This window comes from Aspergillus wentii (assembly GCF_001890725.1).
Source record: "Aspergillus wentii DTO 134E9 unplaced genomic scaffold ASPWEscaffold_7, whole genome shotgun sequence".
Lineage (NCBI taxonomy): Eukaryota > Fungi > Ascomycota > Eurotiomycetes > Eurotiales > Aspergillaceae > Aspergillus > Aspergillus wentii.
The window spans coordinates 1080614-1101025 of record NW_024467838.1 but is presented as its reverse complement, the minus strand read 5'-3'; the positions used below and the strand labels follow the sequence as shown (position 1 = coordinate 1101025).

At 48.8% G+C, this 20412-nt stretch overlaps 7 protein-coding genes across 7 annotated transcripts; 5 read left to right on the top strand and 2 right to left on the bottom strand.

Moving 5' to 3' along the window:
* The first annotated feature begins 1186 nt into the window (after window positions 1–1186).
* ASPWEDRAFT_44143 (amino acid permease) lies at window positions 1187–2854 on the top strand. Its single transcript, XM_040836192.1, has 2 exons — window positions 1187–1284; window positions 1333–2854. The coding sequence occupies exons 1-2, from the start codon at window positions 1274–1276 to the stop codon at window positions 2681–2683; spliced, it is 1362 nt and encodes a 453-aa protein (XP_040685783.1). The 5' UTR covers window positions 1187–1273; the 3' UTR covers window positions 2684–2854.
* A 6243-nt stretch (window positions 2855–9097) lies between these two features.
* ASPWEDRAFT_118220 (uncharacterized protein) lies at window positions 9098–10757 on the top strand (the record flags this gene model as incomplete). The annotated part of the gene is made up of 2 exons (XM_040828802.1): window positions 9098–9887; window positions 9988–10757. The coding sequence occupies 2 exons, from the start codon at window positions 9098–9100 to the stop codon at window positions 10755–10757; spliced, it is 1560 nt and encodes a 519-aa protein (XP_040685782.1).
* A 689-nt stretch (window positions 10758–11446) lies between these two features.
* On the top strand, window positions 11447–11887 carry ASPWEDRAFT_649224 (uncharacterized protein). Its single transcript, XM_040838773.1, has 2 exons — window positions 11447–11610; window positions 11686–11887. The coding sequence occupies exons 1-2, from the start codon at window positions 11533–11535 to the stop codon at window positions 11827–11829; spliced, it is 222 nt and encodes a 73-aa protein (XP_040685781.1). The 5' UTR covers window positions 11447–11532; the 3' UTR covers window positions 11830–11887.
* Window positions 11888–13530: 1643 nt separating this feature from the next.
* On the top strand, window positions 13531–14133 carry ASPWEDRAFT_175404 (uncharacterized protein; the record flags this gene model as incomplete). The annotated part of the gene is made up of 1 exon (XM_040831355.1): window positions 13531–14133. The coding sequence occupies one exon, from the start codon at window positions 13531–13533 to the stop codon at window positions 14131–14133; it is 603 nt and encodes a 200-aa protein (XP_040685780.1).
* A 429-nt stretch (window positions 14134–14562) lies between these two features.
* On the bottom strand, window positions 14563–16989 carry ASPWEDRAFT_649298 (MFS transporter). Its single transcript, XM_040838774.1, has 6 exons — window positions 16417–16989; window positions 16325–16345; window positions 16196–16253; window positions 15481–16124; window positions 15327–15429; window positions 14563–15262 (listed from the first exon to the last, which is right to left on the bottom strand). The coding sequence occupies exons 1-6, from the start codon at window positions 16519–16521 to the stop codon at window positions 14766–14768; spliced, it is 1428 nt and encodes a 475-aa protein (XP_040685779.1). The 5' UTR covers window positions 16522–16989; the 3' UTR covers window positions 14563–14765.
* A 1009-nt stretch (window positions 16990–17998) lies between these two features.
* Window positions 17999–19048, top strand: ASPWEDRAFT_53801 (urate oxidase; the record flags this gene model as incomplete). Its single annotated transcript, XM_040837956.1, has 3 exons — window positions 17999–18135; window positions 18206–18852; window positions 18912–19048. 3 exons carry the CDS (start codon window positions 17999–18001, stop codon window positions 19046–19048), a joined length of 921 nt encoding a protein of 306 aa, XP_040685778.1.
* A 365-nt stretch (window positions 19049–19413) lies between these two features.
* Window positions 19414–20123, bottom strand: ASPWEDRAFT_175401 (mitochondrial 54S ribosomal protein uL13m; the record flags this gene model as incomplete). Its single annotated transcript, XM_040831354.1, has 3 exons — window positions 19414–19532; window positions 19644–20004; window positions 20103–20123. The coding sequence occupies 3 exons, from the start codon at window positions 20121–20123 to the stop codon at window positions 19414–19416; spliced, it is 501 nt and encodes a 166-aa protein (XP_040685777.1).
* Between the last annotated feature and the right edge of the window lie 289 nt (window positions 20124–20412).

Below are 20412 nucleotides of genomic sequence, written 5' to 3'. Positions count from 1 at the left end.
TCATGGGGATTGTTACTAGTTCCATTCAAGCAGGTCCAGCCTGACAGACCATCCATAAATATCTCGACTATGGGCGTTATCAACGGGCTGAATCTGACTCCCTTATCTCGACCCTATCTCGAAATATCGTCTTATCAACCACCACGTCGACACGAATCCCAGAGCATTGTCGCCATTTCATCTACTCTAGTGATCCTTGATATAACATCCAAATATGCCTGAAACTTCCCTTCTAGGTATGGAGTCCCCCAGCCAAGCTTCATGACCCCGGCTGCAAGTAAGCAATAAGAAAAAGGCACACGACGACGACTGCGATCAAAGCCACACAACACGCGGAGAAGCCCGACTCTCCCCCATCTCTCGCCTTTGTCTGGATGATCTTGTATGGGCGGTGATCATTCAGCTCGAAAAACAGAGACATCGTGACCCATGCGCCAAGCAAGTAACTATTACCACCCCCGCCTTCCGCGTGCATCCATCCAACGAATCTGGTCTTATCGTGGATTGTGATTAGATATGATCGATCGTTTTTTCTTTATCAAACAGGAATAAGGCTAAGTGCAAATAAAAAGGTTTTGACGTTTATCAATGAATCTGGTCCCGAGGGAGGAAAGGAGGGGATGGATAGATAACTTTGTGCAGACTGCAGAATGTATGGATGGGGATATAATGTTACACAGTCCCCCATCCCTTACGCTGGGGTTGTATTCATATTTGCTTATTTTTTGGGCGGTTACATACCTATTATAATAAAGGGTGGGCCAGTCCGATTTCACTTCGAATGCTAGAAAGGGATATCTTCCGATTAATAGTTATATTCTCACCTCGAGTCAAGTGGATGTAACACAAGGCTTGTATATCATCAAAAAGCACAGCATTCGATATGAGTACTGCGAAACCACCAGATACATACGACGATACTAGCCATGAACCAGTCACGTCTGTGTTGCCGGAGGGCGATGTCCCATATACGGACCGTGACATGGACGCTGACGAGAGGGTGATTGTGGCCTTGGGCTACAAGCAAGAGTTCAAGCGTGAATTCTCCCTATGGACGACTTTCTGCGTTAGTTTTGCTGTTCTAGGGCTGTTGCCGTCGTTTGCGAGTACTTTGACTTATGGTATATGATGCTGGAATGCCCAATTTGAGTATGGTTTGCTGACTTTGGAAGGGATGGGATATGCGGGGACGGCGGGTATGGTCTGGGGTTGGATTATCGCCATGGTCTTTATCCAGTGTGTGGCGATGGCGATGGCAGAGTTGTGCTCTGCGATGCCCACGAGGTGTGTGAATCCTTATACATGGAGTGGTATATGAACTGACTCGGTTAGTGGTGGACTGTACTATGCTGCGGCCGTTCTCGCGCCGCCTGGGTACGGTCCCTTTGCAGCCTGGATCACTGGGTGGTCGAACTGGATTGGGCAAATCACAGCAGCACCATCGGTGAATTATTCCCTGGCTGCGATGATGCTGGCAGCTGCTTCAGTATATAACCCTAGTTATGTGCCGACGGCGTGGCATACGTATCTTCTGACGACGCTCATCATGATCATCCACTCGGTCATCAGTAGTATGCCGACGAAATGGATCGCGCGGTTCAACTCGTACGGTTCGACATTCAACATGCTGGCCCTTGTCGCTGTGATTATCGCCATCCCAGCAGGAACCAAAAACGTGCCCAAGTTCACGCCGTCCAAGGAGGTCTGGGGGACCATCACCAACTTGACCGATTTCCCAGACGGCGTAGCAGTCCTCATGACCTTTGTGGGAGTGATCTGGACCATGTCAGGCTATGACTCACCCTTCCATCTGAGCGAGGAGTGCTCCAACGCCAACATTGCCTCACCGCGCGCCATCGTCATGACCTCAGGCGTGGGTGGATTGATGGGCTGGTTCCTGCAGCTCGTAGTCGCCTATACGGTGCTGGACATCGAAGCCGTGATGGACTCTGACCTCGGCCAACCATGGGCTTCGTACCTGCTCCAAGTCATGCCCCAGAAGACCGCGATGGGCATCCTCGCCCTCACCATCGTGTGCGGCTTCTCCATGGGCCAGGGCTGCATGGTGGCCGCGTCGCGGGTGACATACGCCTACGCGCGCGACGACTGCTTCCCGCTCTCGCGAGTCTGGAAACAAGTGCACCCATCCACGCAGACGCCCGTCAACGCCGTCATCCTCAACAGCATCCTCGGCGTGCTCATGTGTCTCCTCATGCTGGCCGGGGACGTGGCGATCGGGGCGCTCTTCTCCATCGGCGGAATCGCGCAGTTCATCGCATTCGCCATCCCCATCGCCATCCGGGTGTTTATGGTGGGTGATCGATTCCGGCGGGGACCATGGCATCTGGGTCCGTTTGGGCGGGTGATTGGGGGGATGGGCGTGTCGTTTGTGTTGCTGATGGTTCCTGTGTTGTGTTTGCCGAGTGAGACGGGGTCGAATCTGACGCCGGACTTGATGAACTGGACGTGTCTGGTGTATGGGGCGCCGATGCTGGCGGTGACAGTCTGGTGGGTTGTGGATGCTCGTCGGTGGTTCAAGGGACCAAAGGTGAATGTGGAGCATGCGATTCACCCCGTGGAGGAGACGGTGGGGGTGGAGGTGGAGGTGGATAGTGATGGAGAAAGTCCACCAGAGGATGGAGTGAGAACAACGGTTGAACATATGTATCCAAAGTCGACTTGATGAGTGGACTGCGATTGTCTATATAAATACTACCAGTATGTGTTGACGTTGGTGTTGGATATATATTGTAGTGTGTATAGACTACAGCAACTTTAACTTCATATATATCAAATATACAGTAACAACAACAATAACAACGATATAACATCCTATAATTCAATAATAATCCAGATACTCCTACCGTTACACCGTAGACTCAATATCGAATAATATCGAATACTCTAAACTTCAAATAGATGCAGGTAATCGGCGTATCCGAGCGTAGGATCCCTGTTCGAAATGGGTCATGGCCCACGATGGTGTACAGCTCTAGATGCATGCCCAGTGTCAATCATCCTTACTAATTCTGTGCGGTACTTGTGACTATATTTTCTTTGTTTGAAGGGTGCGAGGTGTCAAATCAGAGTGGGTAGACTATATGATGTATCAAAAGTATCTCACATGCAGTCAGCAGCCCTGATTATGGAGTGATGAGGCAAGCCAGACAGTTATTTGGGATGCAAATTAGCAAATACCCGGCAACACCCTGGCAATAGTTAATATCGAGATAGCCAGCCTTGTTCTGCCTATAGCATCGAGCTGAAGTAGAATCCGTAGGCTACTGTATGGTGGCGACAATCACCGGGCAGCCTTTGGAAGATGGAGGTGTCAATGTATGTGCAGTTGAGAATAGACAGATACCGTAGTGCCGCAATATGTAGACTTGTCTTGACAGAGTATATGGAGTACTCCGTACATATTGTTATGATATTATTGTACAGTACTTTGGTGATAGATCCACATCCCCACTGACTTTCGTGGGTATGGATCGAATATGCTTAATCCCAGATGGAGACCCGTATTTACTCTAATTCGAGAGATCAGATTGACTCTACTTAGTATCTACATACATCAGTCTACAGTCTATCTCTTCTTTCATCTACTCTGTATCATCATACAGATAGACACTAGGTGTCTGTTAGCTCGGCAAATAACGCTTCCTGATCTGCCGAAATGGCGAATCCAGCTCTTTTTGCCCTCATCTCTATACGTCATGGATGGAGATTGGCGACACGAGCGTTTAAGTTGCGATATCAAAGTTAATTCTTGTACTACCTGATACTAGCAGTGCTAAAAACTACTCCAACGAGAAAATTAATCCCACGTTTGAACCGATAACCGCCTCTAGGAAAGTTAGTGGGCAGTTAGTAGCTGGTTCGAATGTTGGATAGGGGATGTATTCCGTGTGATGGTCTAGGATTGATTGACAGGGGGGGGAAGCAGTCTTTCATTCTGTAAATTATCAGGATTGAATTTTGAATTTTGAATTTGGTATCATTACAGAGGCAAATAGGAAGGTAAAATAGGAAGGTAGTATTTCTTTCTGCTTTTTTTGCCAAGTAGACATAATAGATGATGAATCAACTGCAGTGTGAAATGACCAGTATACGGAACTCGGATCGAGCATCCTGAGACTATCAAGATCGGTCTGTCTGCCTGTCTGCCTGTCGTCTACCACATGTTTGTACGACACCATCTGAGACGACGTCGTCAGATACCCTGATTCAACTGACGCGGCCTGGATGAAATCATGAGATTACCCTGTGCCGTCGGTCGAAACCGCAGCCATAATCAAACATTCCTAGTGATTTTATTTCGTACAATTGACTTTGCCAGTCCATGGTTCGAGTGTGCCTTCTGTCAGGATCGATCTTCCATCTGTTGCTGACTTGCCCTCCATAAGACAGATACTATCTGTACCTAGAAGTAGCTAAGGCTTAGGGTACTAGAATATGTATCCTTTACACTGTCACTATGGAGTACTAATACAAGATGCATACACCGGATAACCAACAGCTTCTCGACCAGTGAAGCTCTTGGCGCGACGGTGATGAGGTGGGTGGCGCACTCTGTCGGGTGCTGCAGGACCCCCTGATTGGCCGGCCCGGTGGAGGCAGGCGCCACTAGAAAAAAAGCTGAAACCTGGACGATCCAGACTTGGCTTTCGGCGTTATTCCGGGTTGGGCCGGAGAAACACCCACCACAGGTAAAGTGCCGAGGGAGAAAAACCCTGTCCGTAATCCGTCTGGGAATCCCGGATTCGGCGGAAAGAGTCGAGTCGGAAGACAGAGTGAGAGGGCTAGTAGAGACAGTAGTGCTGCTTGATCTGCAGGTTTAGTGCCACTCCCTGAACAGTCGTGTTGAGTCTCCTTGCCACGTAGCCCTACTACGGGCAGGGTTTGTGGGCACAGGGTTTTTAACCCTTTATCTGCACGCACACTGCTTGGCCTGATGCGGTAATATTCATGTTGTTCATCCTCACCAGCGTCCTTTCTCCGCGCTTTTTCTCCAATATCGTCTCCATTTCCAACTCCGGAGTTTTCTGTCATTCTCAATTCTGATATTCATTTTCTGTCGGCTGTCACTGTCTGTACCTGTGGACGAAGTAGTGCTGTGCTCTGCCGAGTACTAGGTGTTATGTACAGTGTACAGTATTACTAGTAAACAATGATGTAATAGTATTATGATCAGAACTGCGCGATTAATATCGTTGAGAGTAGCATCAAAATCATGTGTTCCGACTCCGTGTTCTCCGTAGACCGTAGGATACTGGATACTCTATCTCCAAGCGAAAGAAAGCCAAGCTTCAAGATCGTGCAAAAAACAGGCGACGATCCATTCGGACAATTCTAGCTGAACAGGCTGAACAGAACTGAGTTTCTGAGTTCTTCGTCTGAGTCGCTCATAGATAGTCATCGACATAACCACCAACTAGTTAGGATATCCACACACCGCCATGTTTTCTTCGGTGGAAGTTCTACGAGGGTACCGAATCCGTAACTATCGGCTGCTGGAAAGTGGAGCGGAATAGCCGTGATCGGATGGATCCCTTGCGCGCCACTTTGAGCGAGGTGCATAAGGGAGTGGCTCCACCGGATCTGAAGAGAAAGTGGCAACTTAGGCGAGCTATTTTACTTGCTTGTTATTCGGTGAGGAAAAAACGTTGGGTTTAATTTTGATATTTCATACTGTCATCGCGGGCATAAGTGATAGTTTCACGGTTTCACTAGTTGGGTGATGCTGTAGGTTGTATTAGAGAGCATTGCGGTCGAGACCAGTTTCTAATTATTATTATTATTATTTATTATCTTTATTATCTTTATTATCATATTTCATTATGTATTTCTATTTATTATCAAGAATGTATAAAACTATTCAATCAATATTTGGAAGATGGAATGAAACCCTACATACATACATACATACATACATACGTCGCCCTGGTAAAGCTGACATGACAATCACGACTCAGATCAGATAGCAGAATGCACTCGATCTAGATATCTTCGCCTTAGCGGTCAAAAAGGTCCACAATCGAAGCGGGAGAAGCTCCCAACGAAAATCTCCTGGTGGAGCTTGTAGCCGCCAACATGAAGCCTAAACGGATGGGTCTTCTCCATCTTGACATTGACCTCAACCTTTAAACTGTGCTATGTAGTTTTGTAGAGTTTTGTTCTGGCAATATGGCAAAGCAAGATGGAAGCTGAATTATACGAATATATGACCTATCACACACTTTACTTGGAAGTGGCAAATGAGAAGGGTGTCAAAAAAAAAAAAAAAAAAAAGACACGACATCGAGGGCAAATTAATGGGAGGCGCTACGTAAGTCCATGGCAGGTCGAGTTGGAAAGATGCCAATGGCGGGCTGAATACTTGTCCTGCATTAGCTGCCCGGGATTAGCTACCGGGTTGGACAAGGGCTGGGGTTGTTATTATTCGCAAGTGGTTTGATGAGGTGCGTGGACATTTGGGGGTGGTGGTGGTTATTGTGGTTGACAAAAGTACTCTTCTGTAGTTGTATAAAAGTTATGGTAGGAGATATCAAGATATAGGACGTAGTGTAAGCTGTAGTGTAGTAGTGTAAGTAGGACAGGCCGATATTCGCAGCAACCAGCGGCTACGGACATGTACATGGCACCGTACAGACTACAGATGGATAAATATATACCTGCATGAATTGCACATCTGCCGCCGAGTTTACCGTGAATCCTACGAAAACGGAATCTGCAGTCTAATGTATTATGTATAGGGCCGCCATACGAGGCAACCAACGAGATTTGCAGACAGTTTAAAAAAAAAAAAAACATAGCATGACACCCGACTCCAAAGAAAGACCCTGCGTGAACTGGGGATCTGGAATTCTGGAGATATGGATATCTCCATTCCCGTTTCTCCATCCTCACCCTCCATGGTGTACGGTACTTGGGAAAAATTGGAACTCTGACACCCACCAGGAAAGTATCCATCAACCGATCAGAGGGGCATTTTTCTCGAAAACCACTCCACTTGAGGTAAACTGATAACTCTGATAAGCACATGTGGGAAGTGGGATGGTGGGTGTGTGCCATTGACAGGAACAGCGGGACTGTCAACTGCGGAGATGGGATGCACGAGTAGTCCATATTTTTTGAAGTCTACAAACGACCACAAAGCTGGTGTTTCATGTTGGCTGCAAGAAGAGATCAGAAGGGAATAGTCAACAGTAACGCGATCGGAGCGGCGACTCGGAGTCCTGAAAACAGACAGCAGTCTTTGCTGTAGTCCGCCACATCCGTTGTTCCGCTGTCTTCATCGTATTTTTCTACATGATTACACCGTATCCAAATGTCCTCAACAGTCTACAAAGTGATCACTCTCAGCTCAATCGATTCCCATCCAATCACCGCGGCTATTCCGCCGCTTGCGTCTGGAATCGCTCAAGTCGTCGCCAAGTATCTTTTACGTATCTGGATGCGGCAAGAGTACCATCGTGGTACTTCCGGGCTCGCTCTGTCTTCGGAACACGCCCGACACCCCCCAATTTCTAGCGCAACCCCAAAAAACCATGCAGAGCGGAACGGCGGTTTTCATCTGTGATTTTTTCCCCTGCTTGCCGCTGCTGCCAACCAAATTATCTGCTTCTCTTACAGAGTACTTGTAGAATAAACGAAATAAAATAAATAAAATTGAATAGAGTAAAAACGAATAGATAAAATAAATGTCTACTCTATCATATATTTAATATATATTATAATAAGAAAAAATAATATTAATAGAATATCGGCTCTGGTTTTCGGAAACCGGCTGAGGCACGAATCAAGTCCCCGGCACCAGCTTGGAGAGGCCGTCCCAGCCGTTGGGTTGCTGACGCTGGCTGACTTTCTGAGAGCGCCTTTTGCCTTTCCGAGTTAGGATCGTCTCTCCTTCTGTCTCTCTCTTTCCTTCCTCTTTTCCTCTTTTTTCCCCCCCAAACCAAACTTTTCCTCTCGCTCTTCCGACTAGCCAAAACCAACCAACCAACTAACTTACTGCAGACTTGTCTTTTTTTTTTTTTTTTTTTTTTTTGGTCTTAACTTTACGCCGCCGTTCGCCCCTCCCCCCTTCCTTGCCTTTCCTTTCCCCTCCCCCAATTCCATCCTATACTGGCTGCCTTTGCTTTCCTCCCCGTGATCAGACGCTACCTTGGTGCTATCGTTTGATTTTTTATTTTATTTTATTAAAATTTTTTTTTTATTCAACCTTTTTTATTTTTTATTTTACTGTATTTTATCTTTCTTTTTCTTTTTCTTTTTTACTTTTTTCTTTTCTTTTCTTCCTTTTTTCTTTTTTCCCTTTTCCTCCTCTTTTTTCCCCTCGTTCTTTTTAACTTGTATTATTTTTTAACCTGTTCCACTCCCTTGATTTCCGCGCCTATACGCGTTGTCCCTGGCAGCTTGTCCAACGGTTAGAAAATTATCCATCGACAAAGCAGAAAATTACCCTGGTCTCCATCTCGCGCCTTTTGTTGACGCGAGGCTTCTAGCATCGCTGGTTGTTCAGACCCACTCTCACGCCGCTTCCCTGGTGTGGATACAGAAGAACCATCTCACTACTGTTTTGACAACGTGCGGATAAAAAGAAGTTCCCACACAAACTCGATTTTCCTGGTGGGTGACCGTGGGGAATTCAGATTAAGCATTCGACCTCATCCTGACCTTTCTATCGCAGTGGAGTCCTACTTCGACCTTACTCTTCCTCCATTGCCCTTCGTCGCTCGTGATTTTCTCCTCGTCGCCTTATTGACGTCCCTCTCTGGTCGAATCTCGCGTCCGCCATTGGTTCTCCGCGTCTGTCGCTGAGACCTTGCCGAAGAAGCAATTAACAGACTGAGAAAAGAAGTCATCGGGAGAGACGCAAGAAAAAAACAAGAAAAAGAAAATTTCTTGTGAACGCGGTCAATACTGCAGGGTTTTACAGGAAATTTCATCGCCCACTGCCTCCCCAGTCAACGGGCATCCACCCCCAAAAGGTTTTTTTGCTTGCTCTGCGTAACGTTCAATGATCGGGATACCGTGAATTTTCCGCCAGTCCAGCCCTATCCCCCTCCCTCTTTGATCCCTCTCCGCCCTCACGATGGATCCTCGGTCTCATCCTTCAAGACCTCCGTCCACAAGCCTGCCTCAAGGCTCCACGCCCCTCTCCTCGACGCCCATCTCGAGTATGCCTATGCCTCAATACACTATGCAGCCTCAGTATCCGGTGTCCCAGCCCCATACTCTGCCCCCGCTGCAGCCGCATCACAGTCAATCCCCTGCCCCTCACTCCTACATGGGCCAGCCGCCGTACAGGCCGGATCTGTCGAGATATCCTACAACTACCCACGATGTCTACGCGTCTTCCGCCGCTCCCATCATGCCGCACACCACGGTGGGCAGCCTGCCGCCTTCTTCGTTCCTCTCTCACCCCAACCCGCAGGCTCAAGGTCAACCGCCGCAACACTACCCTCCCCCTCATAGCGTGCTGCCTCCGGCCTCCAGCGCCCAGAGCTACCCCCAGCCAATTGCGCCGGCACCTCCGCGGGACCGCCGCCCAGACTACAATGGTCTTCCTTCGGGCGCGTTCAGCTACAACGACGGCAAGGCATCTCCCTGGGTGAACCCCGCCGACCCTGTCGCCGGTGCAAATGGTGGATCTCCCTACGCTGCCGCAAAGGAGCCCCCTCGTACCCAGGTGGTGGGATCTCAGGGCCGCCGAGGCATTCTCCCCAGTGTTCCGGGTCGCGCTACCCCCGTCGCGAATGGCGTCAATGGCACTGCTAAAAACACAACAATTCCCGCCAAGGACGCGGATGGAAAATTCCCGTGCCCTCACTGCAATAAGACTTATCTCCACGCGAAACATCTGAAGCGTCATTTGCTTAGACGTGAGTATTCTGGAACAAAAATCTGCTCCCCAAAACCCCCCGGTGGAGGAAAAGGAAGAATCCGAGTTTTCGTGTTGCTTACAAATCGGTTCAATACCAGATACCGGTGACCGTCCGTACATGTGTGTTCTTTGCAAGGACACCTTCTCTCGAAGCGATATCCTTAAGCGTCACTTCCAAAAGTGTTCGTTACGACGCGGAAACCCGACGGGAGCGACTCACTTGTCGCATCCCCAGGCACACTTGAAGAGGTCTCAAGCTGCGGCAAATCCTGCAAAGCCTGTTCAGGATGAAGTCAGTAGTACCGTTCCGCCTTCCAATGGCATTGCGGGTACGACTTTCGGCGAGGGACCCGTGAACGGCAATGGGATGGCCTCTGGCCGACCCGGTTTCACGGACCAGCAGCCCCTGGGCTTTACGATGTCCTCTGTCAACGGGATGAACCGTCAGCCAGAAGACGCGTACCCCGCTGGTCAGCCGCATCCGAGAGCACCATGGATGGCTGCTCCCAAGCAGAACCCGTACCTCGTGCAGCCCGGCACTGATGCCTCTGGCCAGCATTTGAGTGTTGACCGTCCTTCCCTTGAGCAGGTAAAGCCCCCGATCGTTCATGATCCTAAGCGTCCTGTTATGCCCGGACCAAACCCAAATCACTCTGGCGAAATTGACTGGACTTCGATGTTTCAGCCCGGAGCCTCCGATGGTTACATAAACCCCGTTTTCCCCCAGTCCATGGCCGCCGGCCAGGAGCCGATCCATGCTCACGTCGAGACCGAACGCAAATACTACCCCGCAACGACCGCAGGTCCCCAGGAAGGCGGTATGAATGGCCTTTACCTGGCTTCGACCATGGGCGGTGACGGTATGTGAATTCTCTTGTGATGTTATCGTACGGACTCTTTCTGACCACTCCCTCAAAAAACATAGGCACCGTTCAACCCGCGAGACAATAGTCGTGAACCGAGGGGGTATCCGCCGACGACGAAGACGTGTCGACATTGCGAATACGGAATGACAAAGGCCTCTTTGGCTTGATTGCACAAAAACTACATCTTTCCTTTCTTTTCACATCTGGATTTTTCTTTTTCTTTTTTCTTTCTTAAAAAATTAGAGTTCTGACGGTCTTTTCTAAGGATCTGAGACTTTGAAAGTGTCGATCACAGATTCACCTGGCTCGGCGGGAAATTTCATTTCCAGCTTTTGATGCCGATGCGATTCAATGGCTGTAAAGCCACGAATCTCGAAATTTGCGCGTCATTATGATCCTTGGACCGAAAAAGGTTGAGTTCGTTACTGGAATTTCGAACTTGAAAGCCATGTCTTATTTTATTTTACGATATCGTGTACAACGTGTGCTATTAGAAGACGATTGCGATTTCCGAGCAATTCAAATACGAAAAAAAAAAAAGGGTCATCGCAGTGGACCTTTGCCCCGTGGTTCCGACGTCAGCATCATACTATTACTGTTATGAAGATTTTCGAATTGTGTTTCATCTGATCACCACGTCTCTTTTTTTTTTTCCCCTTATTTCCTTTACCTTTTTCACCTTTCATTTTCGCAAGGTCTTTCTGGTCAGCATCTATCTACGGCGAGTGCAAATTGTGGTGATCCTGAATCTGTTTTCTTATTTCTTTTCCATCCATTATGAGTGGGCAGATCGGATGGTCGGTGTGGTTTATCAGGCGTCCATCAAATAGACTTGGGCATGTGTTTGTGTTTATTGTGTGTTTTTATCATTTCTTTCCTTTTCTCCTTTTCCTTTTCCTTTTTTCCTTGAGGAGACTAAAAGAATCTAAGGGACGGCTGTTGTCGAATGCTTCATTCTGTTTTGCATGCTTTTTTCTTTTCGGCCTTCGATGCACACACAGTGTGTTGTACTCGAGGTTGGTTTGCATCGCATCAACCGTTCAAAATCTGCATTTCATTTTCGACTCCATGTAAGTAGATTTTGTATGCTCTGCACGGACATATGCGCGTGATTTGAGCCGGGAGGCTTCGTGAAATTTGTGTCTTTTTTCTTTCCATCTACGCTTCATTTGCAGCATGTTGTTTCCACCTAAGTGTCGGATTTCATACTTTTTGCGGCTGGGTTGCATTCGGATGTTGGCAAAAAAACAAAAGTCCTGTTCGATCTCCTGCAGTGATGGAGTTTCTGGTCAGCGATAGTGTTGATTTGCGTCGATGCAAGGCCCCTGGTCAAAGCCAAATTATCTTCCACCGTACTTCCATCTTTCGTCCAGTTTCCATTTCCCCGACGCAGTTCATTTGGGGTTGAATGGGAGTTCATGCACTCTCCAGGAGGATCAGGTGCTGCGGGTCAACAGCGCCTGATATCTTCTTCTTCCAACCAGATACGATCTCCTACCTGGAAGATGATCAGGGGACACAAGGCTGGGAGAGAGCCCAGAGGGAAAAGACGAAAAGAGAGAAAAAAAAAGGGTTAAAAAACGGAGAGAAAAAGAATAGAATATAGACGACCAGTGGTAGTGGTTCTCGGATCAGAAAAGGAAAAGCAAAAAAGGTTCGAGTGCAGGAGTTTTGCATGTTGATTTGTATACATGTCGTTCCGCCATCCTGTATGAAGTTGATTATTCCGTTGAGGTTGTGTATGTGTATAACCGATAATGAGATATTCTGATGCAATTAATATGAATTAGCCATCTCCATCGTATGCGTTCCTTTCCTCCTGATATCCAGACATCCTTGCTTCCCATCTGTCCGAGGCTGAGCCGATTCCAAGAAGAAGGAAAAACGAGGCATCTGATTTTTGCCATCCCGAGATTTCCCTAACGTGCTTTCCCCTCTCTTTCGGGAATCCCCTCCTGTTCTTTAAAAAGAACAACGACTCACCGGATATGAAATGAAATGAATCTGGGATCTGGACAGGTGAGAGACTGTGACTTGCACCCCAGACGCTTTTCTTTCCTGTCTGTCTTACCCCACGTTTCCCCTCTGCCTTGTTTTTGGTCCATCTTTTTAGTACTACTACTTGCTCTCCCCCAACCGGTTTGCGACGGGGAAATTCGATGAATCAAAACTGATCTAATATGAATGAACTCACTTCCGACAGATCCTCTTGATATAAAGCAATTAAACCCATTTTAAATGCATCATTTGGCCAGCCTCCAATCCGCAGACGTCACCGCTGGGCTTTTTTCCCCGGACGATATCAGCAACTCCTGATTGGCTGCCGGCGTCCCCCTCTCCTTCTCTCTCCGCTGCGTCACGGCCTTGCCTCTTCGTCCTTTTCCCGTTTCGACCTCTTCTTCGCTGCGCACGCTTCGTCTTCGCCTTCTACGGGTTCCTTCGGAGGATATCTGGGAAAGACTATTGCATGTCCCGACTGGTCTTTTTTGGTTCTCGTGTTCGGTCCGACCGCTGTCTAACTAGCCGCCTTGCGTCCTGAGAACAGGGTACTCGCTTCTCTTCCACTGTCACTCGGCCAAGTCTATCCACCTACTTCCTCTCGTCACGGATCTTCTTCCTATCGGGAATACAACACTCTAAACTCTTCGATTACTGACACCCTGATCTTTCAATCTTTCTTATACCCGTGTACGCATCGAGCGCTCGTGATCAACGGGAACATCGCATCGTGACCCGCTCGGTCCCCTATTCCGTTAAAACAATAAGCAGAGCATCATGTCAACCAACAGGCCGTTCCTGGCCAACTTCCTGGCCGCATTTCGAGCGCAGTCAACGTACAAAGCCTCCACGGCTGGATCCCAATCTACAGCAGCCACGTCGTCTTCTATCTCCTCGACACAGATTTCCCAAAGCGCCCGAACAATAGCAACTAAAGCCGCCGGCAGTGGCTCCGGCCCATCATCCTCTTCCTCGGCAGAACAACAGCCTTCATCATCTACCTCTACAAGCCACCACTACCACCACCACTCCACTTCTGCTTCCTCCCGTCCACATTCACACCCGCGATCACCTTTAAACCAAACCGCCCCCGCCGACTCCTCATCGCCTTCGCCGCTGGCTTCCCCTTCTTCACCCCCGACACCCGCATCCTCGAACCCCATCCCCATTGCCAACACACACGACCGCCAACGACGGGGTAGTGACAGTTCCAATGGCTCGGGTGGATTCCGCGATGCACTCGGGCATGAGAAGTGGTACATCGGCGGGCGAACGCCAAGCGGAGAGGAACGGTTCTACCGGTTAGGGATGGTAACTAAGGGCGGCGGACGACTAGGAGGGAGTGGGCGAGTAGGAAGTATTGATCAACTGAGTCTGTGATTACTGTTCGTTCCCCCTGTGGATTATGATTATGATGGGGTTATTAGGTTCGGTGTATACTTTTTTGTTCATCTTTTCTTTTTTTCTTAATTTTGGGTCCTTCTGCTTTGGGCATTGATGGGGGTCGTTTTGGCGTTTTGGCTGGAAGACAACCCGAAAATACTTTTGATTTATTTCTATTTCTTCTCCTTCGTTTGTGGTACAGGTGGATTTTGTACTTGATCATTTTCTCTCTTTCTCTCTCTCTCTCTCTCTCTCTCTACTCTGTTACATGGCCAAGACTGAAGGTGATTTCTTGTCAGTACTGGTTATGGTTAAAGTTGGTACGGTACACCTTGGGGAGGACTATGAACAGTGATCCCTTGCTATGGACAGAAAAGCAAGGGATTGAGGATTAAAAAAAGAAAGCGAAAGTGTAAGAAATAAAGACCGATAGGTCTTGCTGCTTCAATACAATCTATTCAGCCTCATTGATAGATACGATGTCTAAGACTGTTGGTTGTTGCCAGGTTGATACTCTAGATTAATGCATATATCTCGGGAATAACAATGAAAAAACAAGCGTATTTTTTTTCTCTATGATGCAATGTTCTATATTATTTCATGTGCGATTCGAGGTTCATATAACAAACCTATACAGCCCGATTACCATCCAGCAACCTCTCCCTCTCACCGATATTTTCAGCTTCAGCATCAGCTCTCGCCTCCACGGCCTCAGAACCACTCAACCAAAACATAGGCACAGCCGTCGCAGCTGCCAAAAGCCCCAACACCAACGTAGTTATCTCCCACCCAAACCGCCACTCAAAAACCCCAAACATGGGGCCCAGGAACATGCCCAGGAATTGGTACATGGTCTGCAGGCCGAAGGCCTGGGCGACGGCGCCGCGTTTGCCAAAGATGCCTGGCTGGGCGCGTTCCATGGACTCGAGGACGGATTGGGTTTCGACAAAGAGGGCGGGCATGCAGAGGTTTACGAAGACGCCGATGAGGGCGAGGAGGGTGAGGAAGATGACCTTGTGCGGGGTTGTGTTTGATTCGACGAAGCGGAAGAGGATAAGGGTTGGGGCGAGGAGGAGGAAGGCGAGGACGGAGATGATGCGGTTGCCGTAGCGGTCGGATAGGTGGCCTTGGTATGGATGTTAGTGACGAGGGAGTTTGAAGAAACTGAACTGTTCAAGAGGGGAGTTTACCAAAGTAAGGCTCGAAAAAGGCTGCTATGACTGGTGCAGTGAATACCAATCCTGCCCCGAGAGCACTCCAGCCGTAAGCCGATTGGACGAAGATGGGAAGGAACTAGAAGTTCAGTTAGTAGGTGATTTTTGGTTGGGAGAGATGTGGGCATACCGAATCAAAAGCCGAGAATATCAAGCCTTGCATCAAGAGACCGATGGATGAGATCACTATCTGTGGTTGCCTCAGCAAAAGAAGAAGAGCTGGTTTACTCTGACTTTCGACGTGTTCGGGGGTCTGAGGATGTCCACCGGGGAACGTCTGATGCTCTGTTCGAGGAGAGACAATTCCGGTCTCTGGGAGCCAGCGCGCCGCAACGCGCTTTTCAATCACCGCTAGTCGCATGGCCACATCGAAGAGCACCACGATGAATGCCATCACAAACACTGCGTTATACCCAAGGTGCTCATAGACCAATCCTCCAAGCATCGGTCCGAACATGAATCCACATGAAATCGCCGATCCCAAATATCCAATCGTCTGGCCCAAGCTGTCGGCGGGTACGGTGTCGGTGATCAGGGCCAGTCCCGCGACCATCACCATGGACGATGAAGAACCTTGTAGTATCCGGGCCGCCACAAACATCCACGGTGCATGCGCAAGTGCGAGCATGATCATAGACGTGCCAAGGAGGAAGAGACCGCCCAAGAAGGGGAGTGAACGGGTGCGCGAGCGATCAACCAGCCAGCCAAAGAGGGGACAGCTGATCAAGCCAGACCCGGCTTCAACCATTAGAAGTATGCTGACCCAGAATGCTCCTATTTTGACATATTATGAGTATAGTGGTCGGTGGCAAGGTCGAGGGTTCAATGGAGTTGGAAGGACGTACGATTTTCCCAAGGGATACCTGCGCGATGCACGAGGGCATCGGGCATGACAGGAACAATCTATAGCATATTTTTGTTGGCATTCTATTTCATTCTGATCCATGCGTCACATATCCACAAAGGTTGCTTACCATGCCATAGAGAAAGAAGTCCTGAGGGGAAGAGGAAATGGTCAGCAAGGAAGTCTTGGTAGAACAACAGCAGGTGGAGAAAGAAAAAATACCGTGAAACTCGACATCCAAAAGGTAGCAATGATAAATGAGGTCGAGGAGCGAAAGCCTAGTAAATATGGAGGGCCTCCAGGGCCGTGCGGTTTTGAAACGGCCATGGTGACTTGAATTGAAGATTGAGTATGAATTGGTGTTGGATTGGAGTTATGAGGAAAATTGTTTATCGAGGCCGTATCTTATCGATTATCGAGCAAATTAGTCCGGAGAGACCAAGCAGCCATGCCTGCGGAGTGATGGAGATTTCAAGGTGAATCCAGCCAGGATTTTCCCTTTGCTCCAGATGAATTGTCTGATGAGCTAAGATGGCGGAGGTGGATAACGCAGGGCCAATGATAAAAGCACGAGATATTATTGATGAAGGCGACATTCGGAGATTAATAGCAGTTGCTTTTTCTGCTGCTTGGTGAAGGCAGTTAATTCAGAAAACATGCCATCCTGCATGTTATTGTGAAGGATTCACCATTATTTCCACACCATCCGGTGCTTCTGGGATGATCAATGGCAGTGGCTTCTCTGCCCAAGCGGTACTTTCTGCTCGGCTTCTCAGGCCCACCGATCGTGATGATCTTGGACCCGCCTGCGGAGCTCTCAGCCCAGCGACAGAGTGCCCCCTTTCAGCTTCAAGTGTTCTTCAAGGCATAAACACCAGCGAGCCATTCAATTGAATATTCAGTGCATCATAAAATGAATCCATTATCCAGTACTGTCATCTTCAGTGTTAATATCGCACCCCCACATTACGGACTAATGAATGGTGCCATCGCTCTAAGTGATCGACTCTGCAGGACGTAGTTTGATTAGCCAAGAACAACGGTATGGAGTATGAGTATGGAGGGTTTTGAATAAGTCCTCTCGCTTGTTGTAAGCTGTCAAAGGAGTGCTCACTATTGTAATCCATACCCATCAGACGAATGCATACCGGAGATAATCAGATGTCCTGTTGATGGGGAGTCCAACGGGCCAATGGAATATCCCACTCCAGATGTTTACCCCCAATATTCATATCAGATCCGGGATTCATCATGTCACTCGAAATACGCAGCGAATCCCGGGTTGACGACTGAGCCGCATTGCTTGTTCATAGAGTGTACAGCAAACGCCGTATGGTTGAGGAGAGGGACGGGGAACACCGCTATTGCTTCAGACCCAAGCTAATGACCGGTATTTGGATGTCAACGGTCTCTGCCTTAGTTGCAGCAGCTTCGGAGGGGTGATTTTCTCTGAAGAATAGCAGTGAAGCCGTAGTGGGACGATATATCCTCTGCAGAGTGCTGGCCCGATAAGATAAGCCGGAGGAGGGCTGCGGCCGTCCGTCTTGCACGGGCATCGGAGCTGGCCGATGACCTCGCCAGCGACCATCATGCCATCCCCTCGTTACGGTCTTAAATCTTCCAGCTTCCAGATTTATAAAGACTGTTTGGTTCGCTACCTTGCTTCATTTGAAGACAGCTTATTTTTGTGATTGAGGACCAGAGTACCGTCATATAGACTGAAAAGCGAGCTCCCTTGCAAGCGATAGTATCCACTATCTACTACACCGCTCACTTTATCATCAATCCTTAACCAAAGACCACCATGGCTTCCCTCGCTGCTGCGCGTTACGGAAAGGACAATGTCCGTGTATACAAGGTTCACCGGGATGAGAAGACTGGCATTCAGACGGTGGTGGAGATGACCGTCTGCGTACTGCTGGAGGGAGAAATTGATGAATCGTGAGTGCCCCCAATCTATAACGATACCGACTTCATCGACACCATAGCTGATTATACCGGTGTTCTACAGCTACACAAAAGCTGATAACAGCCCCATTGTCGCTACCGACTCCATCAAGAACACCATCTACATTCTCGCCAAACAGAACCCCGTCACACCCCCGGAACTCTTCGGCTCCATCATCGGAACCCATTTCATCAAAACCTACAAGCACATCCACGCAGCCCACGCCAAAATCATTACCCACCGCTGGTCCCGTCTCAATGTTGACGGCAAGCCCCACCCTCACTCCTTCATTCGCGACAGCGAGGAAACCCGCAACGTGCAGGTGGACGTGACCGAGGGCGTGGGCATTGACATCAACACCGCCATCTCCAACCTCACCGTGCTGAAGAGCACCAACTCCCAGTTCTGGGGATTCCTGCGTGACGAGTACACCACTCTCCCCGAAACCTGGGATCGCATCCTCAGTACCGATGTCGATGCCAACTGGCAGTGGAAGCGATTCAGTGGTCTGGACGAAGTTCGCGCCAACATCCCCAAATTTGATGCCACCTGGGCCGCCGCGAGGGACATCACCCTCAAGGTGTTTGCCGAGGAGAACAGCGTGAGCGTGCAGAACATCATGTACAAAATGTCGGAGCAGATCCTCGCTTTCCAGCCCCTGGTTGAAACCGTCGAGTACTCGTTGCCCAACAAGCATTACTTTGAAATCAGTAAGTCCACCTCTTGCTTCATTATCTTTTCGCTTTGCTCTAACATTTGCTTCCCATAGACCTCGACTGGCACAAGGGCCTCAAGAACACTGGTAGAGATGCCGAAGTTTACGCCCCCCAGACAAACCCCAACGGTCTGATCAAGTGCACTGTGGGACGACCAAAGAGCACACTTCAGGCTAAGGCCAAGTTGTAAGGGCGTGGAAAAAGCACGGCTTTTTGTTTCATTTCTGGAGTTGACCAAGGCATACCTGTATGTAAATAGTTCTTTGGGATAGGGTATTCATTTAGCATTCGACTTGATATGGTTTCATATAGTACAGCAGCACCAAATAGACAGGGGATGGATGCAAGTAAACGAAGAACCGATCCCGCCTCAAAACTGTCTGTTGGGGATCGAAGGATCACAAACAAGAGTAGTAATGTCACAAAAACTCCCACCCATGCGCTTGCAGTCGTAAGAAAAAGTACAAAATAAATTACAGAAACAGTGCCCTGCCACATCTGGCAGTGTAGGATATAAAAAAGTGAAAGACCTGTTTTCTTTTTCCCCGTCTTCCTCTATGCGGACGTCTTGGCAGCCTTGAAAGCTTCCTGCACCTCGGGGAGGCTTCCAATGACCGACTGGTTGCCGTACTTGACAATGTTCTCTTTGTAGGGGTGGGCAAGACCTTCGAAGGCTATAATACAGTTAGTTTAACTTCTCCAGAAGCACATAGACAATAAGGTAGACAATGGCCAAGAATCGTAGACCCAAAAGACACCTCATCTCCATAAGGCAAAAAACTCACTCTTCAACCGAGCCAATCTCTTCTCCCTTAACCGGTTCTTGGGCAACATCCCCTTGACTGCCCTTCTCAGAACCTCACCACCGCCCCATTTCTCAAACATCTTGTCCATGGTCATGCTTTTCAGACTACCGGGCCGGGTCGTATGCGTGTAGTAGAGCTTCTGGGCGCGCTTCTTGCCCGTCGTGCGGAGGTCATGGCAGCCAACAGCCACCACGTAGTCACCGCAATCGGTCGAGGGGTCGTAGATGGGCTTGTTCTTGCCCATCAGGAAAAGGGCGATGGATGAGGCCAGGCGCCCGAGGGCCCGGGGATCCGAACCGACATCGACATAGTGCCATGTGCGAGAGTAGGCGAGACGGGTCTGAGTTGTTTGATTAGCCTTGCTGAATGTATTTCGCTGAAATATAAGGTATATCAAAGCAATTGCTATCAATGTATGATATCAATGGGGTACGGTACCTTTCCGATTGTTTGCGACATGTTGACTTTTGATACCTACGGCGTAGGATCAACCACCCAAACACAAAGGAAATAGAAAAGGTAAAATAATGTAAAAGATAAAGCCCCGAAATGCAGAAACAACAAGCAGTATCAAAGCAACCCAGAAGCTACCTAGCAAAAGACAGCCAAAGCCAGCAACACCTTCCAACGTAATCAACCTCCTTTGATAGACCGGAACGGCTGGGCTCGAAGTTCTCAGCTCACGTGATCTCGGACCCCCGTGAAGCCCTAGCCGGCACTAGCGCCGCACACTAAGCGAAAAACGCCC

Coding starts and splice junctions, on each gene's coding strand:
- ASPWEDRAFT_649298 (XM_040838774.1), bottom strand. CDS start 16,521: ATGGCCGTTTCAAAACCGCACGGCCCTGGAGGCCCTCCATATTTACTA. Junction 16,254..16,324: donor ACTTCTTTCTCTATGGCATG/GTAAGCAACCTT, acceptor AATATGCTATAG/ATTGTTCCTGTCATGCCCGA. Junction 15,430..15,480: donor TATTCTCGGCTTTTGATTCG/GTATGCCCACAT, acceptor CTGAACTTCTAG/TTCCTTCCCATCTTCGTCCA.
- ASPWEDRAFT_649224 (XM_040838773.1), top strand. CDS start 11,533: ATGAGTGGGCAGATCGGATGGTCGGTGTGGTTTATCAGGCGTCCATCA. Junction 11,611..11,685: donor GGCATGTGTTTGTGTTTATT/GTGTGTTTTTAT, acceptor AAAGAATCTAAG/GGACGGCTGTTGTCGAATGC.